The sequence below is a fragment of the Epinephelus moara genome, chromosome 16, assembly GCF_006386435.1.
Source record: "Epinephelus moara isolate mb chromosome 16, YSFRI_EMoa_1.0, whole genome shotgun sequence".
In the NCBI taxonomy this organism is placed as follows: Eukaryota; Metazoa; Chordata; class Actinopteri; order Perciformes; family Serranidae; genus Epinephelus; species Epinephelus moara.
In genome coordinates, this window is record NC_065521.1 from 39,538,772 (window position 1) to 39,562,626 (window position 23,855).

At 43.2% G+C, this 23,855-nt stretch overlaps 1 protein-coding gene across 2 annotated transcripts in view; it reads right to left on the reverse strand.

The window, feature by feature from the left end:
- magi3a (membrane associated guanylate kinase, WW and PDZ domain containing 3a) overlaps nt 1-23,855 on the reverse strand; it is a 194,324-nt gene that overhangs the window by 68,940 nt on the left and 101,529 nt on the right. For both annotated transcript variants that reach the window (XM_050065066.1, XM_050065067.1), the window contains exon 2: nt 5,787-5,903. In XM_050065066.1, the coding sequence (XP_049921023.1) occupies nt 5,787-5,903 (117 nt within the window). The remainder of the gene's footprint in view (nt 1-5,786; nt 5,904-23,855) is intronic.

Genomic DNA, 23,855 nt, shown 5'->3' on the forward strand with positions numbered 1-23,855 from the left:
CCAACTAATTATCACAGGTGTCTGAGATTGATTTCAGTGATCCAAAGAACCCTGAGACACAATACCATCCATGAGTTTAATTGAAAAACAAAAAATTTAATCTTTATGACACTTAAATACAATTTGCATAATAATTTGGAACGCAGTGTAGTCAACTAATGGCCCTAAATGATGACTGTTGGTCAACTAGGAATATTCTTAGTCTTGGGCAGCCGTTACACATTTGGCAGAACTGGTAGTCGATGTATGAAAAACTGTAGCGAAGAAAAAAGTCTCTCCTTTATACTGTACAATTGTTCAGATCACAAGAAGATGCAACACTGTCTCACTTCGGGCGTAGACAGGAAGTGAAAACACAAGAGCACTTCTTTGTTGCTGAAAAGTGTAAAGTCCGGCAGTTGCTTTACACTGATGCCCATCTAAAAATCACGAGCCATCTGAATCATGATACTGTGGTAAATGGAGCATTGGTGCCATTCAGGATCTCAGTTAGGTATTCATCTGAAGTAAGAATGAAAACTGATTAACACTCAAAGCTCAGAAAAATATGATTTTATCATTTCTCCTGCAGAATGAAGAGATTACATCACATTATGTCTGCTATAAACAAGGTTATGTAATTCAACAAAAAGGAGCTTGAGGTCTGAGGCGATGTGAAAAAAAAGAGAAATAAATCAGGATCAAGTGGCAAACACTTGAGCTTCGTTTCACCTTGTAACACCTCCATTTATTTCTCCATTTATAATTTATAGGCCACTGTGGATTGATGCAATAGAGAAGGAAAAACTTCATTCAATACAGTTTACTTTCAGCGTTTTATGTCTCTGTAGCAGGACAAAGATTTCATGATGAGCTACATCAATGCAAAGCTGAATTCTGTCTTTTGTCTCAGTGGCTTAAAAACTTGAAAGGAACTCTCTTCAATCTTCTAAAAAAAAGTAGGGATTGAAAACCTGGGGCACTTTTTTTTACATTTCCGTTATCCCTTCCTCGTTTTTATTATTATTTTTTTTTAATCTGGCAATGAGACTCTTGGAGCTGATTGCAGTGCCGTGACGGATGTTAATGCCCAGGGATTCGTGGAAAAAAAGAGGTAGTTGGTGCTAGAGTTGGGGGCTGGGATTTAGCCAGGCTTCAAGGATTTTGCGGTGCCCTGGACCCCGGGCACTGTCTTGAGCCCCTGTCATCTTTTGTGGGAGCCAGGAGTGACACTTAATGAAGCCTCGCTGTGTGTAGTGCAAGAAGGAAGTCATGCTTCTCTCACTCCGAGAAGCCATTGGAGCTGCTGTAATGAGCACAGGCATCGTGCTGTAGTGGCCATTTAGGCTCCTTGCGCGGTCACTGTGGCTCAGCGCGCTGTGATGAGCCACTGGCACAGGCTTGCATGAGCGGAGTGGACAAGGGACATATGCTGCGCTACTGAAGCCAGACTGCAATGTCTCACATGGAATCGTGTTTATGTCTTCAGTGTTGACTCTCTAAAGTGGACCCAAATGTAGAGAATCGGGTAATGCCAGAATATGATGTGTACATGGGCGTATTATGAGACAGTGGGCCCCTGGGCACAGATATCCAACGGGCCCCACCACCTCTCCTACATAGGAGCAGGACACACAGGTGGTTGTGGTGGTTTTGTGTCTCTTTGTGGTTGTTTCATGTCTCTTTGTAGGTCTTTAGATCTCTTTGAGGTAACATCATGTCTTTATTGGTCTTTTTTTGGCCATGTAATCATTCTGTGTATCCTTGTGGTTGTTTTGTGTCTCTTTGTAGTCACGCTGTGTCTTTGTAGACATAAGGTGTCTCCTTGTGGTCCTTTTGTGTCTCCTTGTCGTTGTTTTATGTCTCCGTGTAGTCATTTTGTGTCTCATTGTGGTTGTTTTGTATCTCTTTGTAGTCGCTTTGTGTCTCTTTGTAGTCGTTTTGTGTCTCTGTAGTCATTTTGTGTCTCTTTGTAGTCGTTTTGTNGTCATTTTGTGTCTCCTGGTGGTTGTTTTGTGTCTCTTTGTAGTCATTTTGTGTATCCTGGTGGTTGTTTTGTGTCTCTTTGAGGCCATTTTGTGACTTACAGTCATTTTGTGTATCCTGGTGGTTGTTTTGTGTCTCTTTGAGGCCATTTTGTGACTTACTGAGGTCATTGTGTATCTCTTTGAGGTAACTTTGTGTCTTTTTCAGCTGTTTCATGCCACTCTGTGGTCATTACAGTGTCCTACAGTGTTGTTTTGTGTCCTTTAAGAGACATTTGGGACTCTCCGGGGTAATTTTGGGGCTTTTTGAGGTAATTCTATTTATTTCGTGTCTCTTTACAGTTATTCCAGCTTCTATGTGGTTGTTTTATGTCTCTTTGCAGCTCTTTTACATCTGTTTGTGGTCTTCTTGTGTCTCTTTGTGGGCTTTTTGAGTCTTCTCCTGGTTGGTACGTGTTAAATTGAGAGAAACTTTGAAAGTGACAGCCAAAGGGCCCCTGAAACTTTGGGCCCCTGAGCCTGTGGCCGGCAGGCCTGCTCAGTAATCCATCCATGGTTGTGTACTCTAAGTGCTGAAACAACTGTAATAATCTTATTGAGAAGTTGCTGCTTTGAACTCTACATACTGCACCTAAATATCTGCGGAGCACTGAGGCTTTGTGCTTCATGCTGTTAATTGTTTCATATATTCCTACAGTGAATCAGTGGGCAGACTCACTCAGCAAGATGAGAGTGGAGAGCCCTGCTGATTATATGCCATCATCTCCAATTAATCATTACTGCTTTATTGTACATTGAATGCATATTCAAATGATGCCTTAAAAATGACTTTCACTCCATGCAAAATGTCAGAAATGAGAGCTTTCAAAATGCTAACTGAGAGTTACACAGATAATAAACAACGTCTGGAGCGGTGATAAATGGCAAAAACTATGCTTTTATTTTCTGTTTTTTTTTTTAAACTCAGCTGTGCAGCTCAGAGAATTGCAGCTGCTCTTTCATTTACGCCTGTTGGCCTTGATGTCCATTTTAAAATCACTCGGGTATAAAAACAAAATCATTCCGTCCTGGTTATTTATTCTTCTGTTTTGAAGAGGAGCGGCGGAGAACAAAGTTAGCAGCACTCCTTCACACCTTTAATTTTAAGATAAGCGAGGTCTGAGCAGAACCAGAAAATAAACGTCTCTCTTAATTCAATACTTCACATATTCTGTCTCAAAACTCATTTTTGTTGAATTAAACATAAAAACCAAGAAAGTTCATTCTCCTCCACCCTAGTACAGTTTCTTTTGTCGAAGCCCTGAAGTCTTAAAGCATATTTCACTCATGGTAGATAATGTTAGTCTGTGTGTTAAGTCTACTCAGGTTTTCTGAGGACATCAGAGTTTCTCTAAGGGTTTTTTTTTAAGTGGGGTTGTATGAGGTACTTCTCCATAGTCAGTGTGCTTCCTGCAGTAGATGGCAGTTAGCACACCTCAAGTATGGAGATGCTGGAGGGAATACCACCACGGAAGCTTAGCAATGCTCTTTAACGCCACCAGACTCCTTTGACAAAAACAGTAATTTTACTTCAGTCAGGAACACTCTCGTTATAGATTCAACCATTTATCCCAACAAATGTAAATACAGTTAAGTTTAGTGCTGATGGCTCCGCTCTTAAGATGCTCCCTGGAATAGACAAGCAGCATGCTGAACCAAAACAGTGAGCACAGTGCAGAAAACCGCCCCTGGGGATACACGAATGGGCCCAAGCAAGACATTAAATAGCATTTTGACCTTTGAGCCATGTTAGAACTCTGAATAAGAAAGGTGGAGGCTGGGGTGATGGAGCAAGGCTTTGCCAGCAGCAGCAGCAGTAGTGGTGTTTGGCAGCATTGGTGTACCAGGGATCAGTGAGTAGGAAGTCGTATTTAAACGGACCGCCTTGTGTTGGAATGGGCTGTGATCGGTGTGTGACTGATAAGAAACAATGATCAAATCAGCTGATTACAGCTGGGGTGTATGACTTTCATGTCCTTAATGAAGTAACATGAAACTTCATTTTGCAGAACATGGGATTGACTGATCTACGGCTGCCAAGGGCGGTTAGTTTTTTTGTATAATTGTGACTTTGATGATTCCGAAATGACCCTTTAAAAACAAAGTCACAGAAAAACATTAAAATACTTACTTATTTTTTGGTGGGACTTTTTTTTAGGTGGCTAAAATACGTTTTGGTGCTGCCCCTGTCCACAGCAGTACATTGTTTCGCTTTCTGCCTGCAGGTGCATGTAGGTAATACACTGAGTATGGATAAGTACCACATACAACCCAGCTTCAAACTAGAATTACCACCCCACACTTGAATGCCTCTGCGCACCAGTCAAGTTGCAGTTATAGTTTACACCTGTGTCTGTGAAAACATGGCTACTTCACGATCTATACAATCAGCACAGTTTCAAGATTGGTGTCACCAATTCAGTATCTGACCAAATGTAAACTCTAATCCTGAGTTATGACTTTGAATAATGGCCAGAAACGTGTTTATGCAGAACATTGTGATGTCAGGGTGAAGCTGGTTTTGACCTTTTGGATATAAATGTCATCAGTCTATTGTTTTATCCTATTAGACTGTGTGAATCACAGTGACTTTAACCTCTGACCATCAAATTCTAATCAATTCATCATTGTATCCAAGTGGATGCGTGTGCCAAATTTAGGGAAATTCCCTCAGGGCGTTCTTGTGAAATTAAATTCACGGGAGTCAAACAGATGAGGTCACATTGACCTTTGGCCACCAAAATCGAATCCATTCATCGTTAAGTTCAACTGGACCTTTGTGTCAAATTTGAAAAAACTGCCTCAAGTTGTTCTTGAGATATCACGACCACAAGAATAAAACAAATGAGGTCTTAGTGCCCTTGACCTTCAACCGTCAAATACTAATAAGTTCATAGTTGAGTCCATGTGGATGTTCGTGCCAAATTTGAAGAAATTACATCAAGGTGTTCTTCTGATATCATGTTAATGGGAATGAAATGGCGCAAGGTCATGGTGACCTTGACCTTTGACCACCACAATCTAATCAGATCATCCGTGTGTCCAAGTGGACATTTGTGCCAAATTTGAAAAAAAAAAAAAAGTAAGGTGTTCCGTAGATATTCACATTATCAAGAATGAACTAAACGAGGTCATAGTGACCTTAACCTTTAAACTTCCGACCACCAAAATCTAATTAGTTGATTCTTGAGTCAAGGTGGATGTTTGTGCCATCTAAAAAAAAAAATCCCCTCAAAGTGTTCTTGAGGTATTGCATTTACAAGAATGAGACAAAAGAGGACACAGTGACCTTGACCCTCTACTACCAAAATCTAACAAGTTTATTCTTGAGTCCAAGTGGACGTTTGTGCCAAATCTGAAAATAAATAAATAAACCCAACAACAAACTGGAGAAAAAAACCTTGAGATGTTCACAAGAATGGGATGGAGAGATGGTTGGATAGACAACCCTAAAACACAACGCCTCAGGCCACGGCGATCGGCGGCATGGAGCCATAAAAATCTGAACTATCCCTTTAAGCCTGAGACTGGGTGCTTCTTAATAGTTATTTTAAGATTATGAAGTGAATAGTGCCGTTTTGGAAGACTGACACTGAGGAGGACAGGAGGGAACTGAGTGGAAAATAAGTTACATTTTTTTAGAGACAGAAAATGCAGGCAGACAATTAAGTAGAATGGTGCATGCAGAGCTGCAGATGACAACAGAGCAGTTCCATCTGGATGGGTCAGAGGTCAACAAGCAGACAGAGAGAGGAGGCGCCCAAGGATGCAGAGGGTACTCACAGGGAATGGTGCGCAGGTACAGGTTGTCTCTGATCACCTGCTGGAGTTTATGGTCCAGGGAGCCCTTCTGAAACTGCAGGCTGAGGTAGTGACGCAAATCAGTGTTCAACACCTTACCTAGTAGAAAGGAAAGAGAAATCTGGGTCAGTCCAACAATTAAATCACGTAGGCGGGCGTCTATCTACACGCCGCTCGTTTACAAAACGCCCACTCTGATGATTTGATTTTGAGACAATCAAAAGGACATGCTGAAATTTAATACTCATAACAAGCTACAACAACTCCACCGACGGACAACAACATGTGCTACGAGCCCTGAATCAAAAAGGGTCCTTGTCTAGACAGTAATTACTTGTACCTGAGGAGTCTGGGCGCTAAGTGGTAAAGATACTGAAGCTGTATTATGTGATGAAACATTAATTAATTGGGCTCTTTCATTAAAACCCAGATGCATGAATGACAAAAAACAGGAAAATGAATCAAGGACTGCTGCTTCTCAGGAACGACAGCATTTCGAGCAAAGTCTGAGGAAGTGAAGGTGGCTGTACTGTCATCTTCAAGGAGGAAGGAAATTTACCATTCTCCTCTGAGCGACAGAGAGGAAACGGTGAGATAAAGAGAGAAAGAAGAAACAGAAAAAGAATTCCCTTGTGTTTGCTCTAGTAGCGCTCTTCCTCTCTGTGGACTCCAGCTGTGTGGGGCAGGAGCTCCTTCCTCGGGAAGGGACACGCAGATTTGCTTTGAATATGGCTTCAGTTACACTGCCGGCATCAAAAACCAGCGCTGACTCCTTGAAACTGTCTGGCAGGGTGTACACAATTAACCTCACACAGACGAGTGAGGACGTGAGCACTACGAGTCGGCTATCTCTAAAACATCATGTTGCAGTTGTTCTGACAGTTACCAGAGTGACTCACAACTATATCTGTAATGCATCTCGTCAAAATCATGTTCTACCATGGGCGGACTATGAGACAGTAGGGCCCCTGGGCACAGATATGCAATGGGCCCCACCACCTCTCCCACACAGGAGCAGAACACAAAGGTGGTTGTGGTGGTTTTGTGTCTCTTTGTGTTGGTTATGCATCTTCTGGTATTTGTCTCTTTGAGGTAATTTTTTTTTAGTTGCTTTGTGTCTCCTTGTGGTTGTTTGGTGTCTCTTTGTAGTCATTTGTGTCTCTTTGCAGTCCTTTGTGTCTTTCTGCAGTTGTTATGTGTCTCTTTGTAGTCATTTTGCGTCTCTTTGCAGTCCTTTGTGTCTTTCTGCAGTTGTTGTGTGTCTCTTTGTAGTCATTTTGTGTCTCTTTGCAGTCCTTTGTGTCTTTTTTTGCAGTTGTGTGTCTCTTTGTAGTCCTTAATTGTCTCTTTGTGGTCATTTTGTGTCTCTTTGCAGTCCTTTTGTCTTTCTGCAGTTGTGTGTCTCTTTGTAGTCATTTTGTGTCTCCTTGTGGTTCTTTGGCGTCTCTTTGTAGTCATTTTGTGTCTCTTTGCGGTCCTTTGTGTCTTTCTGCAGTTGTTTGGTGTCTCTTTGTAGTCATTTTGTGTCTCCTTGTAGTCCTTTGTGTCTTTTTGCAGTTGTGTGTCTCTTTGTAGTCCTTAATTGTCTCTTTGTGGTCATTTTGTGTCTCCTTGTGGTTGTTTGATGTCTCTTTGTAATCATTTGTGTCTCTTTGCAGTTGTTGTGTGTCTCTTTGTAGTTGTTAATTGTCTCTTCGTGGTCATTTTTTGTCTCCTTGTGGTTGTTGTGTGTGTGTGTCTTTGTAGTCGTTTATGGTCTCTTTGTAGCCATTTTTTGTCTCCTTGTGGTTGTTTCTTGTCCATTTGTAGTCATTATGTGTGTCTTTGCCATTGTTTCTGTCATGTTATAGTTGTTTTGGTCTCTTTTATAGGTCATTTTAAGTCTTTTGGGCTTTTCTGTCAATTTGTAGGCATTTCTGCCTCTTTGTCGTTGTTTTGTGTCATTCTGTAGTTGTTTTGGTCTCTTCCTGGTTAGTACATGTTGATTTGAGTGACATTTTGCAAGGTAAGGCAACACTTTGGACCCCCGGGCCTGTGGCTGGTAGGCCCGTTCAGTCATCCATCCATGTGCTCTACATCTGCTTTTTCTCTTTCCTATGGTCTCACACACGTCTCTACAAGGCTGGAATACGCTATTGTTTGCTGGCAACGTCTGCCAGCTTCTCTGACGCAAGTGTTAAGATCCTGCAGATTTTCTGTAGATCACAAAATGTTGAAAAATCAAAATCAAACAGAAGCCAGGCTGTGAGATCTGCATCAAGCTTCTCTGAGGAACATCAGTCAGTAAGATAATACACACCTCTCCCAGCAAGACACCTACAGAGATTGTTAATACACGACTTTGCCATCATGAGACTAATTCTGCTGTCGGCTAATCTGCTGATTAATATTTTACCATACTACACTACTCTGAGTCAGTGTGCCAGACACACACGCACTCAGAAGTCATTGAAGACTTCTTTGATTTCAATATGAAACATTTTTAAACTCCATTTGAATCTTTTTACTAATGTATACACACTCACACACAAAAACAAATCCTGTCTTTCAAAAGAGTGGCAGGGTTCAAACAAGCAGAAAATTGCAGAAGGAAACAGAATAAAACATAATCATACTGCGTAGTAACAAAGAGAAATATTCCCACAGTAAAAGTAAAAGAACATTTTAGAGTGAGGAGCATCCTACGCATCCCACACTCAACAAGAACTCTACTCTGAAACTTCAACAGTATTTTTCATGCTTTTCAGCAGGAAGTATTGAAGGATGGACTTGGCTGCTGGGGAGTAAAAAGCTATCGCTTGCCAAATTAAAAAAAATTGTAAATTAAATGAAGTTCTCTCATTCAGCCCCTAAGGGGACAAAAACGACTCCCGCTGGGACGGCAGATCAGCGGCATCATGAAGCCGGGTCGAGGGGGTCGATTCTCCCCCCTTAACATCTGCCAAAAATGATGTTGAAAATATTTTTATGAAAAGCTCTCTGAGCAATGCTTTTGCTCTGCAGGCAAACACATAAGCTAATAATTCAAGTGATTCTGAAATACTGAGCTTACAAGGTTGCCTGCTGCTTTACTTAAAGGAATACGCTTTAGATTTTCAACCAGCTTTGTATCACCAATGTGGGCAGTGTGTGTAAATGAACTATGGTAAACTTCCCTGCATCTCACCAGCGCTCAGATCCTACAGCTTAAATGCGCCAGATGAGACGAAATGTGCTTTAAAGGTCCAGTGTGTAGGATTTGGTTGGATTTATTGGCAGGAACTGAATATGATATAATAAGTATGTTTTCTTTGGTGTAAAATCACCTGAAAATAAGAATAGCTGTGTTTCCGTTACCTTAGAATGAGCTGCTTATGTCTACATAGGAAGCAGGTCCTTGTATACAGAGTCCAACATGTTAACTGACATGTTTCTACAGTAGCCTTGAATGGACAAACCAAACTTTGGCTCAAGATAAAGCCATTAACATTTTCGTGTCAGACACTGTAATTAGCAGCCCCTAGCATCTATAAAAAAATCGTTTTTTTTTTAAATTCAGTGTCTTTACCTGTTTTAATCCACCTCAGTGGATAACGCAACACCTGGTAAAAAACCTCCTAAACAATGAACACTGAAGGAATCCTAACTGGGAGAAGTTTCAGCCGGTTGCAATCTGCAGTTCTCACCATTAAATCTTGTTAAATCTTGCACAGGCGGCAATTGGGCCCCTCAACCCCACGGGCCCCAGTGCAACCACACTGCCTGCACTGGCTATAGTTAGTGCTGTTCAAATATAAACTATGATTCTGTTTCTGCATTGCCTAAAATATTTTCAGAAACATATTTTTGGAATTCGAGATTACTTGTTAGCAGCTGTTCGACATATTGTTTCCTGTGTAATCAGGACCAAGCTCGTATTATGTCGCCCACCAGCTGAAGAGTTTATTGGTTCGGTGTGGCGCAGTGCATTCTTGTAGTTGTAGGTTTACTTCTTGAGCAAAAGCAAATCACGTTCAAAAGTATTTAAGTCTCTCTACTGAATAGACAGGCCAGTTTTGTGACCATCTTTCCAGTGGTGAAATATTTCTCAAAGTTGAATCGGTCCAGTAACTGCACCATGGCAGAGGTACGAGTGAGGGCCGGGGCCAAGAGAAGCATGGCTCTTCATTATGTAACTCTATAGACTTTTTACTGGCACAATGAATGTGAGGAATTTAGGTCAAGGAAACAAAAGCCGGGTCTGGCTACGCTTTGCAGCTGGAAAGCCACAAGCCTGCGGTGCATGTTCCCAGAAGCTATGAGACATGAAAACCCCAAAACAAACACAAACAATATACATCCCGGTCCCTCCCCTGCCGGGTCGGGCCTGTTCCCATGTTCAAGGGGATGGGAGTGACTCTAGATTCACAAGGGGCTTTTATCATGCTCAGATTTGCCTCTCTGGATCCATTTTCAGGCACTGCATTTAAAGATCAGCTGGTTTCAGTACGGACAATTGATGGAGCTAATTGTTACCACAGGATTCCTGCAACTCAGAGTAGATACCCCACTGGGTCAACAAAATCAATCTCTCTCTTTCTGTCTCCCATACACACACACACACACACACACACACAAACACATGCAAATCACCTCCTCGGCCCACAGCAAACTCCCATTCAAGTGCTTCTAACAGGGCAGTCTTTGTGGCCCGCCTGTCAGGTTGCGTTAGCGTGCTGCATCATATCTCCAGAGACGGAGAGAGAAAGAGAGAAGGGGAGGGAGCGGCAACTCTCAGCTTCCCGCTAGGTTACAAGGCAGCGCATCACTGGCCTGCCGGGTTGGTAGTACGAGGCATGTGGGACACAATGGAAGCCTTTGTGCCTTGTCATCTGGCTATTAGACACTCTCTCATGCAGGGGGGGAGCTGGTGGGGAAACGGGGGGGCTGCAGTTCAAGGATGGCGAATCATTAAAAACAGAGGGAGCGAGGGTGAAGGGAGAAGGGGGGGTGTTTGCAGAGGGGAGTAATGATGATGCATGGGAACACACATGGAAACCCGCCCCGCCTCCTTCCTCCTGCCCTTTCATCATCATTCAATCGCTCCATCTCTGACTGTGCGTCTTTGCTTCCCTCGCCGTGGAGATTCATCAGCTCTGGCAGATCCCCACAGGGCTCCTCGTACCTATGTTTGAGATCACTCTCTGAATAGGTATCCGCCTTCCCTGCATCTTCCCCTATTTCGTTCTCCGACTGCTCACCACTTAACCTTTAGTTTTCTTTAATTTCACCAGCCTCTGCGTTCAAGTGGAGCGTGCATCAACCTGTCACTGCCTCCACCGCAGCCTCTCTCTGCCTGTCCTCTTAGATCAGTTGCTATGAAGACAAACAGAAACCAAGCCCTTGCTGTGGTGCTGTCGAAAATTTGCTCTTAGTTTTCAGTATTTACAAATAAAAAGAGGAGGCGGAGAAAAGACAGGAGAGGATTTACTTAGATCAATAGTAAAAGATCTAAGTAAGAGTCTAAGTAAACTTATTGTCTGGATGTACGAACAAAAACCCACACTTCCTGTCCTTCTCTCACAGTATCCCACGTTCATCCACAGAAATGAAAACAAAGCACATGCTGCTGCCCATCATCCTTCTCCCAGTCCCCCAGGACAATTAGATTTTGGTATCTGCCATGGGAAACTGCTACTCTGAGTTCACCTCACCATCTGTCATTTTCTGTAACTGATGTCAAAACTATTGAAGCGCTTTGTAAAAAGTCTTTCATTCAGAGACAAGTTGTTTTTCAGCCAAAGGAGCGGACGAGAGCTTCAGTCCTTCTGCTATTATAAAACAGGTTGAGCAGCATGGATCACTATTTTCAACTCAACCTTTCTGCAGGCTGCAGCACACCGCCTTTTAAATGTCCACAATCCTTTGGGGAAATAACGGAATTTGGTTTTTTTTCTGCCAAATTTACAGAAAAACACAGTGAAAACAAGAATAAAGGGCAGCGACAAACAGTGAACGGCACCTTCCTTTTATCTTTTGTTAAAACGGCCCCCTTTATCATTTTCTGTGTACAACCACACTGGTGGCAGCTAGATGCGCCTGGTGCTTATGAACAAGCCACCCCGCAACACTTCCTACTACTACTCTATTTCCAGCCCTGTGGCCCCTGAAAAAGCACATTTTCCCACACTCCCTCCCTGCTTGTACATCCCAGCTCCCGTAGCAGCTTGACTCCTCTCCTCACCATAGATCTGTAAAGAGATCTCTCACCTATTGCTGTCCCCGTCTCTCCTGTGTAGAAGAATGGATGAGGACAGACATGAGCCACAGCACGAAGATTGGCTCTTCAGGTGGGAAATCAAGTTTGATTGGTGGGTGTGCAAATATGATTTTAAGCTAATGCAAAGGTAGAAGAAGCTGCAATGCCAGCGTGTTTTTGAGTTTATTTATTGAATTTTTCTCACAGAGAAACATTCTTGTTTTGTGTGTTTTCAACTTAAGAATTCTGACCAACAGATGTTGAGAAGTTTCAGTCTGGACCGCAGACTGTAAAAAACAGTGACTCCCACTGTACAAAAATGAAGTCAAAATATTCCAGACACTGCTGCTGCCATTTTGCCATTTCTCAATTGTATCACATTTGGGCCCATACACTCATCCGACCAGTCACGAGCAGTGCCATTGATCACAAGCACACCAATTGGCAAACACAGCTGTCAATCATGACGTTAAACCTCCTTTTTATAGCATCAAATAACTAAAAAAAAAAAAACTGATCCGAAAAATGAACACAAGCACAAACAGTAGCATGAGAAGAACTACCTAAAATGACAAAAACCATCTTTGGGACAAATGTATTGATGTGTACTTTAATATTTTAGCTTGGCCCACATCCCCTACCGCTACGTAGAGGGGGCAGATTATGACCTGTACAGCAGCCAACCATAAGGGGACAATGGACATGTTTTGGCTTCACTACTGGGGAGCTGTCATGTCCTCGATCTTTATTGTACAGGCTATAGTCTGGACCAAAATGGTGGACCACCACTGCCAACTCTACAGCCTTACTGCTAGCATGTTCATGGATAGAATTTAAGTATGTATGTCTCATGGTATTACGGTATACCAGGGTATTTAGAAATCCTGACAGTATGATTTTCAATACTGTCAAAAATACAGATGCTCCTTTTTCTATTAAACTGATACAGAGATGGTTGATGAAATGTAGTGCACAACATGTGCCACTAGAGGTCAGTCTGAGGCAGGCAACTGAGCTGAGAAAGGTGGTGACTGAGTGGTGGGGATAACGTTACAGGACGAGTAAAAATGTGCAGAGAGACAGCATGGGAAGAAAAGCACATTTTCACATCTAACTTGGTGAATTAAGTTTTTTTTTCCCCAACCAAACCAGAGTTGGTGATTGTTGGAACAGTGACAAACCAAGGCGGCTTAGGTGAGTTTTAAATGAGTGTATTTTACGATGAGTTAACATGGCAATAAAGTTTGTCTTAGTTATTTTTCTTCTTCTTGTCTTGTTAGAGAAACTTGAATTCAGAAGTTGTTCAGTTGTATTTGTATGAATTTATTAGACAACTAAAAAGCTAACAGAGCTTGTTGAACTGCAACAGGGTGGTGGGGTGTCAGGGCCGTTATTTTTTATTTCTACAAAAACCTTATAACCTGAGGAATGACTGGAAGGTGTATGATGGTATGAAAAACAAAAATAACACACAGGCCAAATTTCTTTGAACACTTGGCAAAGAGAGAAATATTGAAATAAACCAACGTTTTGGCACATAGGCCTGCACACGAGATGCTGAGCACTCAGGTGAAACTATCAGCCACAGTGTTTCATGAATTTGGCACAAGAACCACTCTGCCAAAAGCAAAGAGACCTGTCTTCTGTAAAATCCCTGCCGCTTGGCTCTCTTCTTGGCGCGCCAGCATGCCCTCACTTCACCAGGGCCAAAACAATTGACTATAGCAGTAAAGATATTTACCCACGCTCCCAGTAAAGTGGCAGTCAAATTATTACAATGGGCTCGCATAGACACTGTGCTTTCACTAAATGAGAGCGAAAGCAATGCAGAGATGTCACCAGCAGGGGTGTCAGTGGGCGTCTAATGAGGCAATTCTCTGACAGTTGTGCAGCTCCGGAAACAGCGAGAAAGCCCCCGCCATCTGCTAATTACCACCTTGTTAGGTTCATTTGGCAACTCAGGGTAACAGAATGTCCTGCCTCATTCTGTGTGACAGGCAGAGAGAGAATCAACAGTGTACTGGCATCTAAGAGACACCCAGTTTCTCCACTTTCTCCTTAAAATGGCAAGTCTGGTTTTCTCTTCAAACAGGCACACACAGAAAGACATTTTGGGTTCAACCACTAATGGTCTCAACTCTTCAAAGCTCACGTTCACTAAAATGAAAGTGGTAAAACTTAGAGGTGGGTCAATTTCCGTTTTTGCTAGTCCGGTCCAGTGTACAAGCTTAAACTGGTTTGATTTCATGCAAACTGGCTGAGCTTTTGACAGATGCCCAGATGCTAGGTTATAGCAACAATTTCAAACACAAGTACACAAATCAGCTTCACTATATCTCGCAGCATTCACAGACAAAGCACTTGTCTTTATCTGGACACATTTTCCCCACAAATACAACATGCTAATGATTATAGCACGAGCCTTTGGCATTTTACATTGTAGAAATTAGCCTAGTGGCTAGCAGACTTTTCCTCTACTCATATGAAGCCAGGGACAACAGCAACATTTAACAAAGGTAACGTTACAAATTTCGGCTTCATTACAACTCACAAGGTTCACTGACAAACCAACTGTCTTATACTAAACACGTTTTCCTAACAAATACAACATGCTAACATTATTAGCACAAGCCTATGACATTTTACAAGCCGAGCGACTAGCGGAGTTTTTCTCTACCCATATGAAGTCAGGATAAATCACGCACAAGACCTGACATGCTATTTTTGTGGAGGCTTTACTTGGAAATGGTTTCAGCTTCCAAAAATAAACAGGAGGTCTGTATCACAAACATGTAGTTACATTTTCTGGGAAGGTGCACATCAGGCTATGGCATAGGGTACGGCGTTGATTAGATGCAGAGGCATAAATCCCGCTTAAGCTAAATGACCATCGCTAATAACAACATACTTGCTGTTGGCTATACTGTATGTCATTTCCTCTAGATATGACAGTATAAAACTTGCGTTTTCTGTTTAAAAAGTAACATTACAAACATAGGAAGGTAGCAAGTAAGCTGTTCACCCATCTTACAGATGTTTTTAAGTGGTAAAATAAGTGCGTATTTATTGGATTCAATGTGGAAAGAGAGCTCTAATGTTACGCAACAGTCGGTAGCTTGTTTGCTGTTGGGACATGGTGGGTGGTGGTCAATATGCTCCATCTGGGAATGGCTGCTGAGTCAAGTGTGACACCTATTGGTAAAATTTAGCATACCTGTGCAGTCAGGCGTTTGGCTTATTATCAAACCGGTTTGAAAATGTGTACACCAGCACATCCCCAGCAGAACTACCACCACTCCCCTTAAACACTCTCCCTTGAAATGGGGGAGGCGTGGATTGTTTTCCCACCTCGGACAAGCTTCGTTGCTCTTATTGCCACTGTTAAAGCCGAGAGCTGTAATTGTCCGGTAAAAGGGAGTCAGTGTGAAGTCAATTAGTGGCTCCAGAGCCTAAAAGATTAATTGTGGATGGAGGTGGGCTTTGGCATGAAAAATGTTACGTGGAGAAAATCAATGTCCCCCATCGCCTCCTTCTCCCCAGAGTTTAGATACATGCCTCTTAAAATCCAATTAGTGGGATGGTATCTCGACATAAGGTCAGTCTGCACAGGCTGGGTGTTTTTGCCATAACATGGCTAATGACCAGGTTGAACACCCCAGAATACACCATCCAATTTTCCAGTTGTATCTTGTTAAACAGAATTTTAAAAAAAAGTTTATGCTGAGCAACTTTAAATCAAACGTTTCATTGTGTTTAATGGCAGAATTCATGAGGCGTGAGTTTCAGCTTCCTATGAGATGCTGGGGGGGGGGTGTGACTCTTTCTGGTGCTATTTTGGGCTCGCTGTGCCACAAGGACAATGGCATTATCCCCGCACCCTTGGCAGCATAGCACGATCAACTCTTTAAGCAGATAATTGAAAGGAATGGTCTTGCTACACATTGCGTGCAGGCTTAATGTTGCGGGCTTATTATAGTCAATGTGATAATCATCAGCGCACTTGGCAATAGACACAGGTGGCGTCCCAAAGCACTCAGCATTCAGAAATATATTCTTGGCTTCGGATGGCTTGCCTGCTATTGTTGGCCGACTGTACTAAATATCCATTAGTTACATGTTTGAGATAAAACTGGCTCGATGCTTTCTTGGCTCATTTAATAGTACACACCTATTCTGTTGATACATGGAGCATGTGTGTCTCGTATCTTTCAACTTTGGAGCATCCAGCCAGGGCGTGTTGGTGGGTGTAATGGATGATTGTTCACATTAATTCAAGGTACCCTGTCCTTCCCAATCACTGCGCTGCAGCATGTGACGAAACTGTCAAGCTTTATTTTTCCAGACAGTGAGAAGTAACCTTGAAATTGTCCTTTCTAATCCCATTGTGGCTCAGAGGAAGACATTTAACAAAAAGCTAAAATAAAGCTCAGGTCGAGCCTCTCTCGTCTCCTCTGTCCCTTTTGGATTCTTTGCTGGGGCAGGGAGGTGAAAGAACAGTCACAGCCACCCCGCAGTCAACCTGAGCGGGCGGGGCTTTTTTCGCCCTCCTCTTCTGTTCACTTCCTGTGATGTGGAGCAGACTGACAGATCATGACATTAACCTCTCCTTCGCCCAGTATCCATGTCCAACCACCTCCCTGAGCACTGCTATCTGCCCTGCAGTCTGTCAGGTCCAGTACAGCTCAGTCGACACCAGCACTACAGTAGTTAGCTGACTTTTAGGATGATAAAGGGGAAAATTAGGAATAGCTCTGCCGGTCTGAATGATCCTGGTCTCCTAGTCAATGACTATGTAGTTCAGTTAATTATGAAGCCAATGGCAATGACCAGGGGTCTCATGTATAGACGTTGCGTACGTACAAAAGGAGGCCTGAAAGAGGTGTACACCACTTCCCACGCAAAAGTTGTGATCTGTAGAAACAGGTTTGGTGGGAGAAACTTTGACCCATGCTTATGAACATTTCGGAGACAGGAAATTGGCAACGCAGATGGTGGGGTGGAACCTGATTGTAGACACTGTCAAATATTTTTTGGCCCACGCCATTTTTTGCTTTGTCTGTACGCACATTTTTAGTATGGATCCTACACGCTGTTTTATAAATGAGACTCAATGGCGTCTGACCGACACGTCTGGCGTCCACATCAGTAAGTCATCACTTCCAGCTTCTTCTGGTCCAAACTGTTTTGCTCTCTCGGCACAAAACTATCCCCGTATAAGCTCTGCTATTAAAGCTAACAGCTCCACGTTCAGAGGTATCACATCATGATCGTTTCTGTGGACTTTGTGGTCCTTCAGAAAGCCGTTAACCAGGAAATAATGTACATTACGGCTGAGCTGATAATGATGGCTTCATTTAGTACTGAGTGGAGCTCCACTGCTAAAATCTACAGATTCTGTCAATGACACTAACGATCCAGTTTCCTCATGTAGGTTCTGTTTGCCACTCCAGGCAGCATAGAGTCAATATGGAACCATACGCTGAGACTAGTGCTGTGGCCAGAGGCCTGTGTGGAGGCAGTCACTCAGAGAGACACTGCGGAAGAAGAAACCAACAAACAGCAGCAAGAAAAAACAGGTCAATACAGCAAGACAGACTTTAACGAGCCATGGAGACCTCTGTTGTCCACTACCGCTGAGGGCGCTGCTCAAGCGTGCATTTCCAGCTTTATAAGCAGGCAGACCGATCGGAAGAGGAGCGGGAGGAAGGATGAAAAGAGCGAGATCTTTAATAAGGTGTCTTTAGGCTGTAGTTTTTTTAGCTACTTGTTTCTCTTTCATCTCTGGGCTCCAATATCCCAGCAGCTCTCGTCCACTCTAAGGTGCACAGCTCTACACCTCTAACAGTGAGGTTAACCCCCGTGTGAGTCATACAAACGATAAAATAATAAAAAGGCTAACATAATGCTGCAGAGTCCAGCAGGGGAGGAGTACTGTGTGTGCAGGTCTTATCTGTGTGCCTGTGTGCACATGCATGTCAGCCTCCGAGTACATTTCCTCTTTACCCTGCTGTTCCTTTGGCGGATCTGTTGTGCCGAGGCCGTCTGGTTGTGATGCAGAGAAGAAGAAGCTCGCTTCTGCACTGTGCATCATCAAAAGCCTGCTGCTGTTTGCCATCGCCGAGGTTTGAAACCTCCGTCTGTCTATCTGCACACACAAACACCTGCTGTGCACGCACACACGCACAAATCTCACGGATATACACTCACACTGCACGTGAGCATACATGTGCACACACACACTCACGCACGATAGCTTCCGGAGAGACTGAATGAGAAACTGAGATCAAAGAGTGCAGCAATCTTTTTTTCTTTTCGCCTCATCTCCATGATAGAGGCTCATCTTTACATCCCATCATATGGAGAGGGAGACAAAGGGTTTCATTGTCATCAGTGGATCTGAGGGAATGAAAGACGCAACATGGGGAGAGATCAATCAGAGTATTATTGAAGGATCGGAGGGAGAGGAACCATATAGAGATGGATGGAGCAGCAGCGGGAGCTTCTGGAGCTCTGTGGTTTACGGTTCTGCAGAGCAAGTAAAGTGATGCGCTCTTAGCCTTAATAACTTGGGCTGTCACTGACAATATGCTGCCCGATGCATCAGAGAGAACCTCAGGGGGCACAAAAGTCTCTCTATCTTGTTCTTTTCCTCCCTTCATCTCTCACACACACACACACACTCACGCAAACACTGCCAACATTTTAAACCCAAAAAAAGGGACGCTGTGAGGTCTGAAAACACACCCGAGTGGCGCTGTTACATATCACAGATCAAAGATTTGATGTCACGGTGACAATGCGGCACTGAGTATGAAATGTGTCAGGAGATATTAACATGGGACAGGTACCTACTGAGGTGTCTGCTCTGTTCCTCGGCTCACTGCTGTGGGATTGTGCGACGCTCTCATAAGGCTGTCTTCAAAGGCCCTGGGTAGTCAGCAGCGATGTTTTTAGGCACGTCTGCTAATAATATGCACAACAGAGCAGAAGGCATTGTATTGGAAAGCACAGCCCGAGGAGCTGCAGTTGCTGATTTGACATGTGCATCTTTTGCCGCGCTGACCCAGATGCTGCCTCCATCCTTGACTCACACTCATCTTCAAAGGGCATGATGCTGACACAGGCACGCGCCCGCGCTGTGTTTGCATACATTAGTGCTGAGACAATTAGCTCATGAATCAATTAGTCTATTAATCATTGCAGCCATTTATTTGGTGAGAATGCCAAGCTGTTTTATATTTGCATTTTGCTTGCATTTCTCAGGCTGATGTAATTCCCTCTTCAGGATCATTAAGGTTTTGGACTATTGGTCAGATCGAGGAAGCAAAGAAAGAAGCGCAAAACTGTTCTTGAGGATATTATTTGAATAAATGTTACTTCCCTCCGCTTGTGTTCAAGAGGCTGCTGGTTGTGTTTTTTCTTCTGTTATCCCGACATGAACTCTGGACCAGCCAGTGAAAAGTAATTAAGTCCATTTACCAAAGTGCAGCACTGTACTGTACTACAGCAGTGCGGCACTTTCACCTCTACATCTCATTTCTGCTCCACTACATTTTTGGATTGTATTGTAGAATTGTAAATACAACATATGTGATCAGCTGACAAAACACTAGGGCTGCGTGAGTCGTGATATTAGTGGCAATTTCATTTTAATTGGAAAAAAATGTAAAAATGAATTTGATGTGAATCTATTTCCTACAAAAGATTTTATTTCCTGTTTTAAAATATACAGCTGCACAACATGTAAATGAAAAATGATTTAAAATAAATAGCAGGACTCTACGTTAACTTTTTGCACACAGCACTGGAGCGGCAGAGGTCTAAAGGTTTGCAGCACAGGACACAAAACTACAACCTGAGTATAAAAGTATCAAGTAGATTTGAAACAATTAAAAATCTTTATAGGGCGAGTTAAAAAGTTGCTTTCCATCTGTTGGCCTTTCAAATGAAAAATGTAAAATTGTTTAAATATTACAACTATTTAGGCTTTTAACTTTTACGCACAGAGCATCAACAGAGAGGCAGAGGGAGGGAAGGAACAAGACTCTTTGTCCTCGTTTTATACGTCTTGTATATGAAATGTCTGTGTTGTCGCTGCATTTTTTAAAACACATCTGTCGCCTGACGCTCTATGATCCACCTCACACACAAACTAGCAGCCCAGTGCTGGACAGTGGACGGTCTCTCGCAGGTCCAAAACAAATTTCTTCTAAGGAAGACAATAAAGATCTTATCTTATCTAACAGACAGATTAAACAGAGGAGCAGCTCTGTCTCTCTGAGTGTTGATGGAGAACTTGTGAGTGAGTGAGTGGGGCAGAGAGGACAGATGCAAACGGGTGTGTGTTATGTAACGCAACTTGACCCTATGTCGATATAAACAGCGCTGTCTAAATTTCGATCTTGATTGAAAATATGTCCATATACTGTATATAGTTATTGCCCCGCCCTAGTTTCTAGCTAGAGTACACCCCCTGGCAACCTGGAGCTGCAGCTCTGAAACAAAACTTCTTGTTCTCTTTGGTGGTACTGCAAACGTACATTTCCAACAGCGAAAAGGGCATTCCAAAATGTTAGAGCATAGGATGTTATTAGAGCTTAGATTCTCTCCCCGAGACCGAACCCGACCCAACCCGTGGACAGTTGTCGACGGTGACAACGTGTGTGTCGGCTTCGTCGAGTGTACCAAGTGCAGCACGGTGCCGGTATATGACAGCAAAAAGACGGGGACCTCGACACTTAAGAGACACATGACGAAGGGTTGCCATGGAAAGAAAGACGAGAGTCAGCCTTCAATGTCCACGTTCGCATCCTTCGAACACGTTTAAACCGGGCTCGGGCTCATAATTACAGTTAAAGGGACGGGCCGGACTCGGACAGGACATGCACTGGACTGGATTTTTGGGCCTGATCTAAGCTCTAGATGTTATGGACGACGATACATGTTACAGTGTTTTGGCTGACTCTGATATTCAGCCATATTTATTCGAGCCAGTGTAAACAGCTGAAGAAATGCAGCAGAGAGAGGCTGAAGCTGCAGCTGCATGAGCTGTGCAGGAGGAAAGTGTGCAGTGGTACATGTATGTGCTGCCTGCAAGGCGTTGCAAGCAGAAGATCTGAGCTTTCTCTGTTAATGTAGCCTGCACTAAGAAATGTATCGCTCAACAGAACTACTGTGGAAATCCACATACAATAAAAGGTGCTGATAGAGACATCTGATGTGTTATATCTTGACATTTTTAAGATATAACACCTTAACTACTAGTACAGTCCTCCCAGACTCGGAGGACTTTTCTCCAAGTTTGCCTAAAAGTTGAGATCCAAAACTTGAATCTTGAATCAACCCAATCTGCTGATCGAAAGGCTCCAAAGCAGCTACACACTGGACTTTAAAGTGAGATTGTTTTGTCAGCTGCTGTTTTCAAAGTCAAGAATGAACTTTCAATCTCCACTTTTGAGGCCAACGCGGACGAGAAGCCGTTAAAAAGCTCCGGAATTCAAACATTCAAACACAACTCCACAACAACTAAGCAAACTCCATCTGCTGAGAGAGATTGTGTGATACGATCAAAAAGCTCCAGCACGGCTTCAAAACGGACACTGTGGTGAAGAAAATAATATTTGAACAAGAGGGCATTTTAATTGAGAACACATCGAGAGAAACTCATTCTAAGGGTGTGTTTTACACAGAGGAGCAAACTCAGTATACTGTAGTTATTCTAACCTCTGCAGGTACTCTAACATTTCATCACCAGAAAAACCAGACCTCACCTCTGAGGTCTTTGGCCGGTCCTTCACTTTACTTCCTCACCATGTGCTGTCACACGTAGCCGCAGCTCAAAAAGCAATTCCAGGTCCAGGAAATGGTGTATCCACACACACACACATGCAGTCACAACCTGATCCCTCTTGTCCATCTCCAGGTCAGGCAGGGATGGTGTGCATAAAGAGAAACCACTCTCCTGCATTACATCCATCCATCATGTGCTGGAGCCTCTGGCTGCAGAACAGGATACTCGCCTATCACCGAAATGAGTCAGCTGGCTGGACTTCAGTCGTTTCAGCCCTGTGTCCACCTTGCATCCCTCTTGCTGATAGATGTGTGTGTGTGTGTGTGTGTGTGCGCAGAGAGTTATGGTGGAAGGACGGGTTGCTGAGCGTAAAGGTAGGTGTGTGACTTTGGTTTAGTGGAGCCTATGGACACTGCTCGGCCACTGGATACTGACATTTAGTCCATGATTTATCTGTATCTCTTTGAAGGCGCACACAAGGGGCTGCTCAATAAGCTGGGCACATGCCCAGGGAGGAGAGGGCAGCCACATCAGTCACTCACAGCAGATGAAAAGGCTTTAGCAGCCAGACGCCACAGAGCAGATATGAAGAGAATCAGAGGCAGAACCTCTCTACAACTGCTGAATGTCAACCGAGTATTTACCTCATGCTGTTTTTCGAGGCTCTCTCTGATGACTCAAATTTGTATTCTTGCAGTAGCACACAGCAGACGTTCGTTATGTTTAATAAATAATTCTTCCATATGACCGATGGACTCTCAGTGTGAAGGGGGGGTGAACTGGAGCGAATCAAAATGAACATCTGTGAGCTTGCTGTTACAAGACGGACAGAAATGGGGTTCGGCTGAGTCAGCCGACACCCTATGTAATAACACTGCAGTGTGTGTGGAGGCAGCGCAGCGTGTGTGTATCTGTGTGTATGTGCAGCGATGTAAACGCATGAATGGTGAAAAATGAGAGAGCTGCTGGAAGAAAAAATATGGCAGTGTAATATTATATAACCATGTGAGAAAGGCCTGTGCTGAATAAATAGGAAATTCTATTAAATATATATCCAACCAATATGAGACAGACAGATTTTAAAGATGTTTTTGGCCTTTTTTTGCTTTGACTTGATACAGATGAAGACTGACAAGGGCTGGGTTGGATTTAAAACACAGGCTGCTACAAAACTACGAACTTATTGTCTCATAAAAAAAGAGTTCAATGATCCCCATGTGCACAGTTGCACTCAGGAACGCTGCCATTAGCTTTAGAGACTGAATGATCATGAAAAATTTGAGTTTTGTTTCAGAAGAGGAACCTTTTTTTGTGGCTGAATTTCTTTGCCAAGCCTGGGAGAGAAGACAGAGTATTCTGTTTCTGGACTGAGCAGTAAAATAATACTTTGTACTTTGGATGATTTACTGCGATGTCAGTTCAATGGTGTCTTGTAAACCCATGAAGGTTGGACACATGTTAATGTGCATGACACAAAATAAAAATCAATCTATCATAATCAGTACATGGGGCGCAGGCTCTACCGTTCCAGTTCCCACACCTAATTTTGAACCATTTGGAGCATTTTGACCAAAAATAAATTGGTTCAGAACCTGAAACGTTAGTTCCCAGCTGGATCTAAGAAACAGCAGGTTTCCTGTGACCTCAAGTTTTGACTGTGATGACATCAGTGGGCGTGTCATATTCTACAGGTTGGAAAGAGACGATGTGGTCTTGCACAGAACCGTCTTTAATGAGTGTGTTTACAGGACATGAATATCACATTCAGGAGTGGGTTCGAATCCGACTCGCGGCCCTTTGCTGCATGTCAGTCCCCACTCTCTCTCTCTGTCCCCCCATTTCACTCTCTATCCTGTCATTAAAGGCAAAAGCCCACAAAAATAATCTTAAAAAAAAAAGAAAGGTAACATATCTGCAGTGTTGGGAGGGAACAGTTAACTACATGAAGTTCAATTAATGTCCGACAACGTCCTCTCCTTCAAACACAAAGGCTGCCCAGGTCTTACCTGCCCTGGATACTAATTCAAACACTGTCACACTTCTC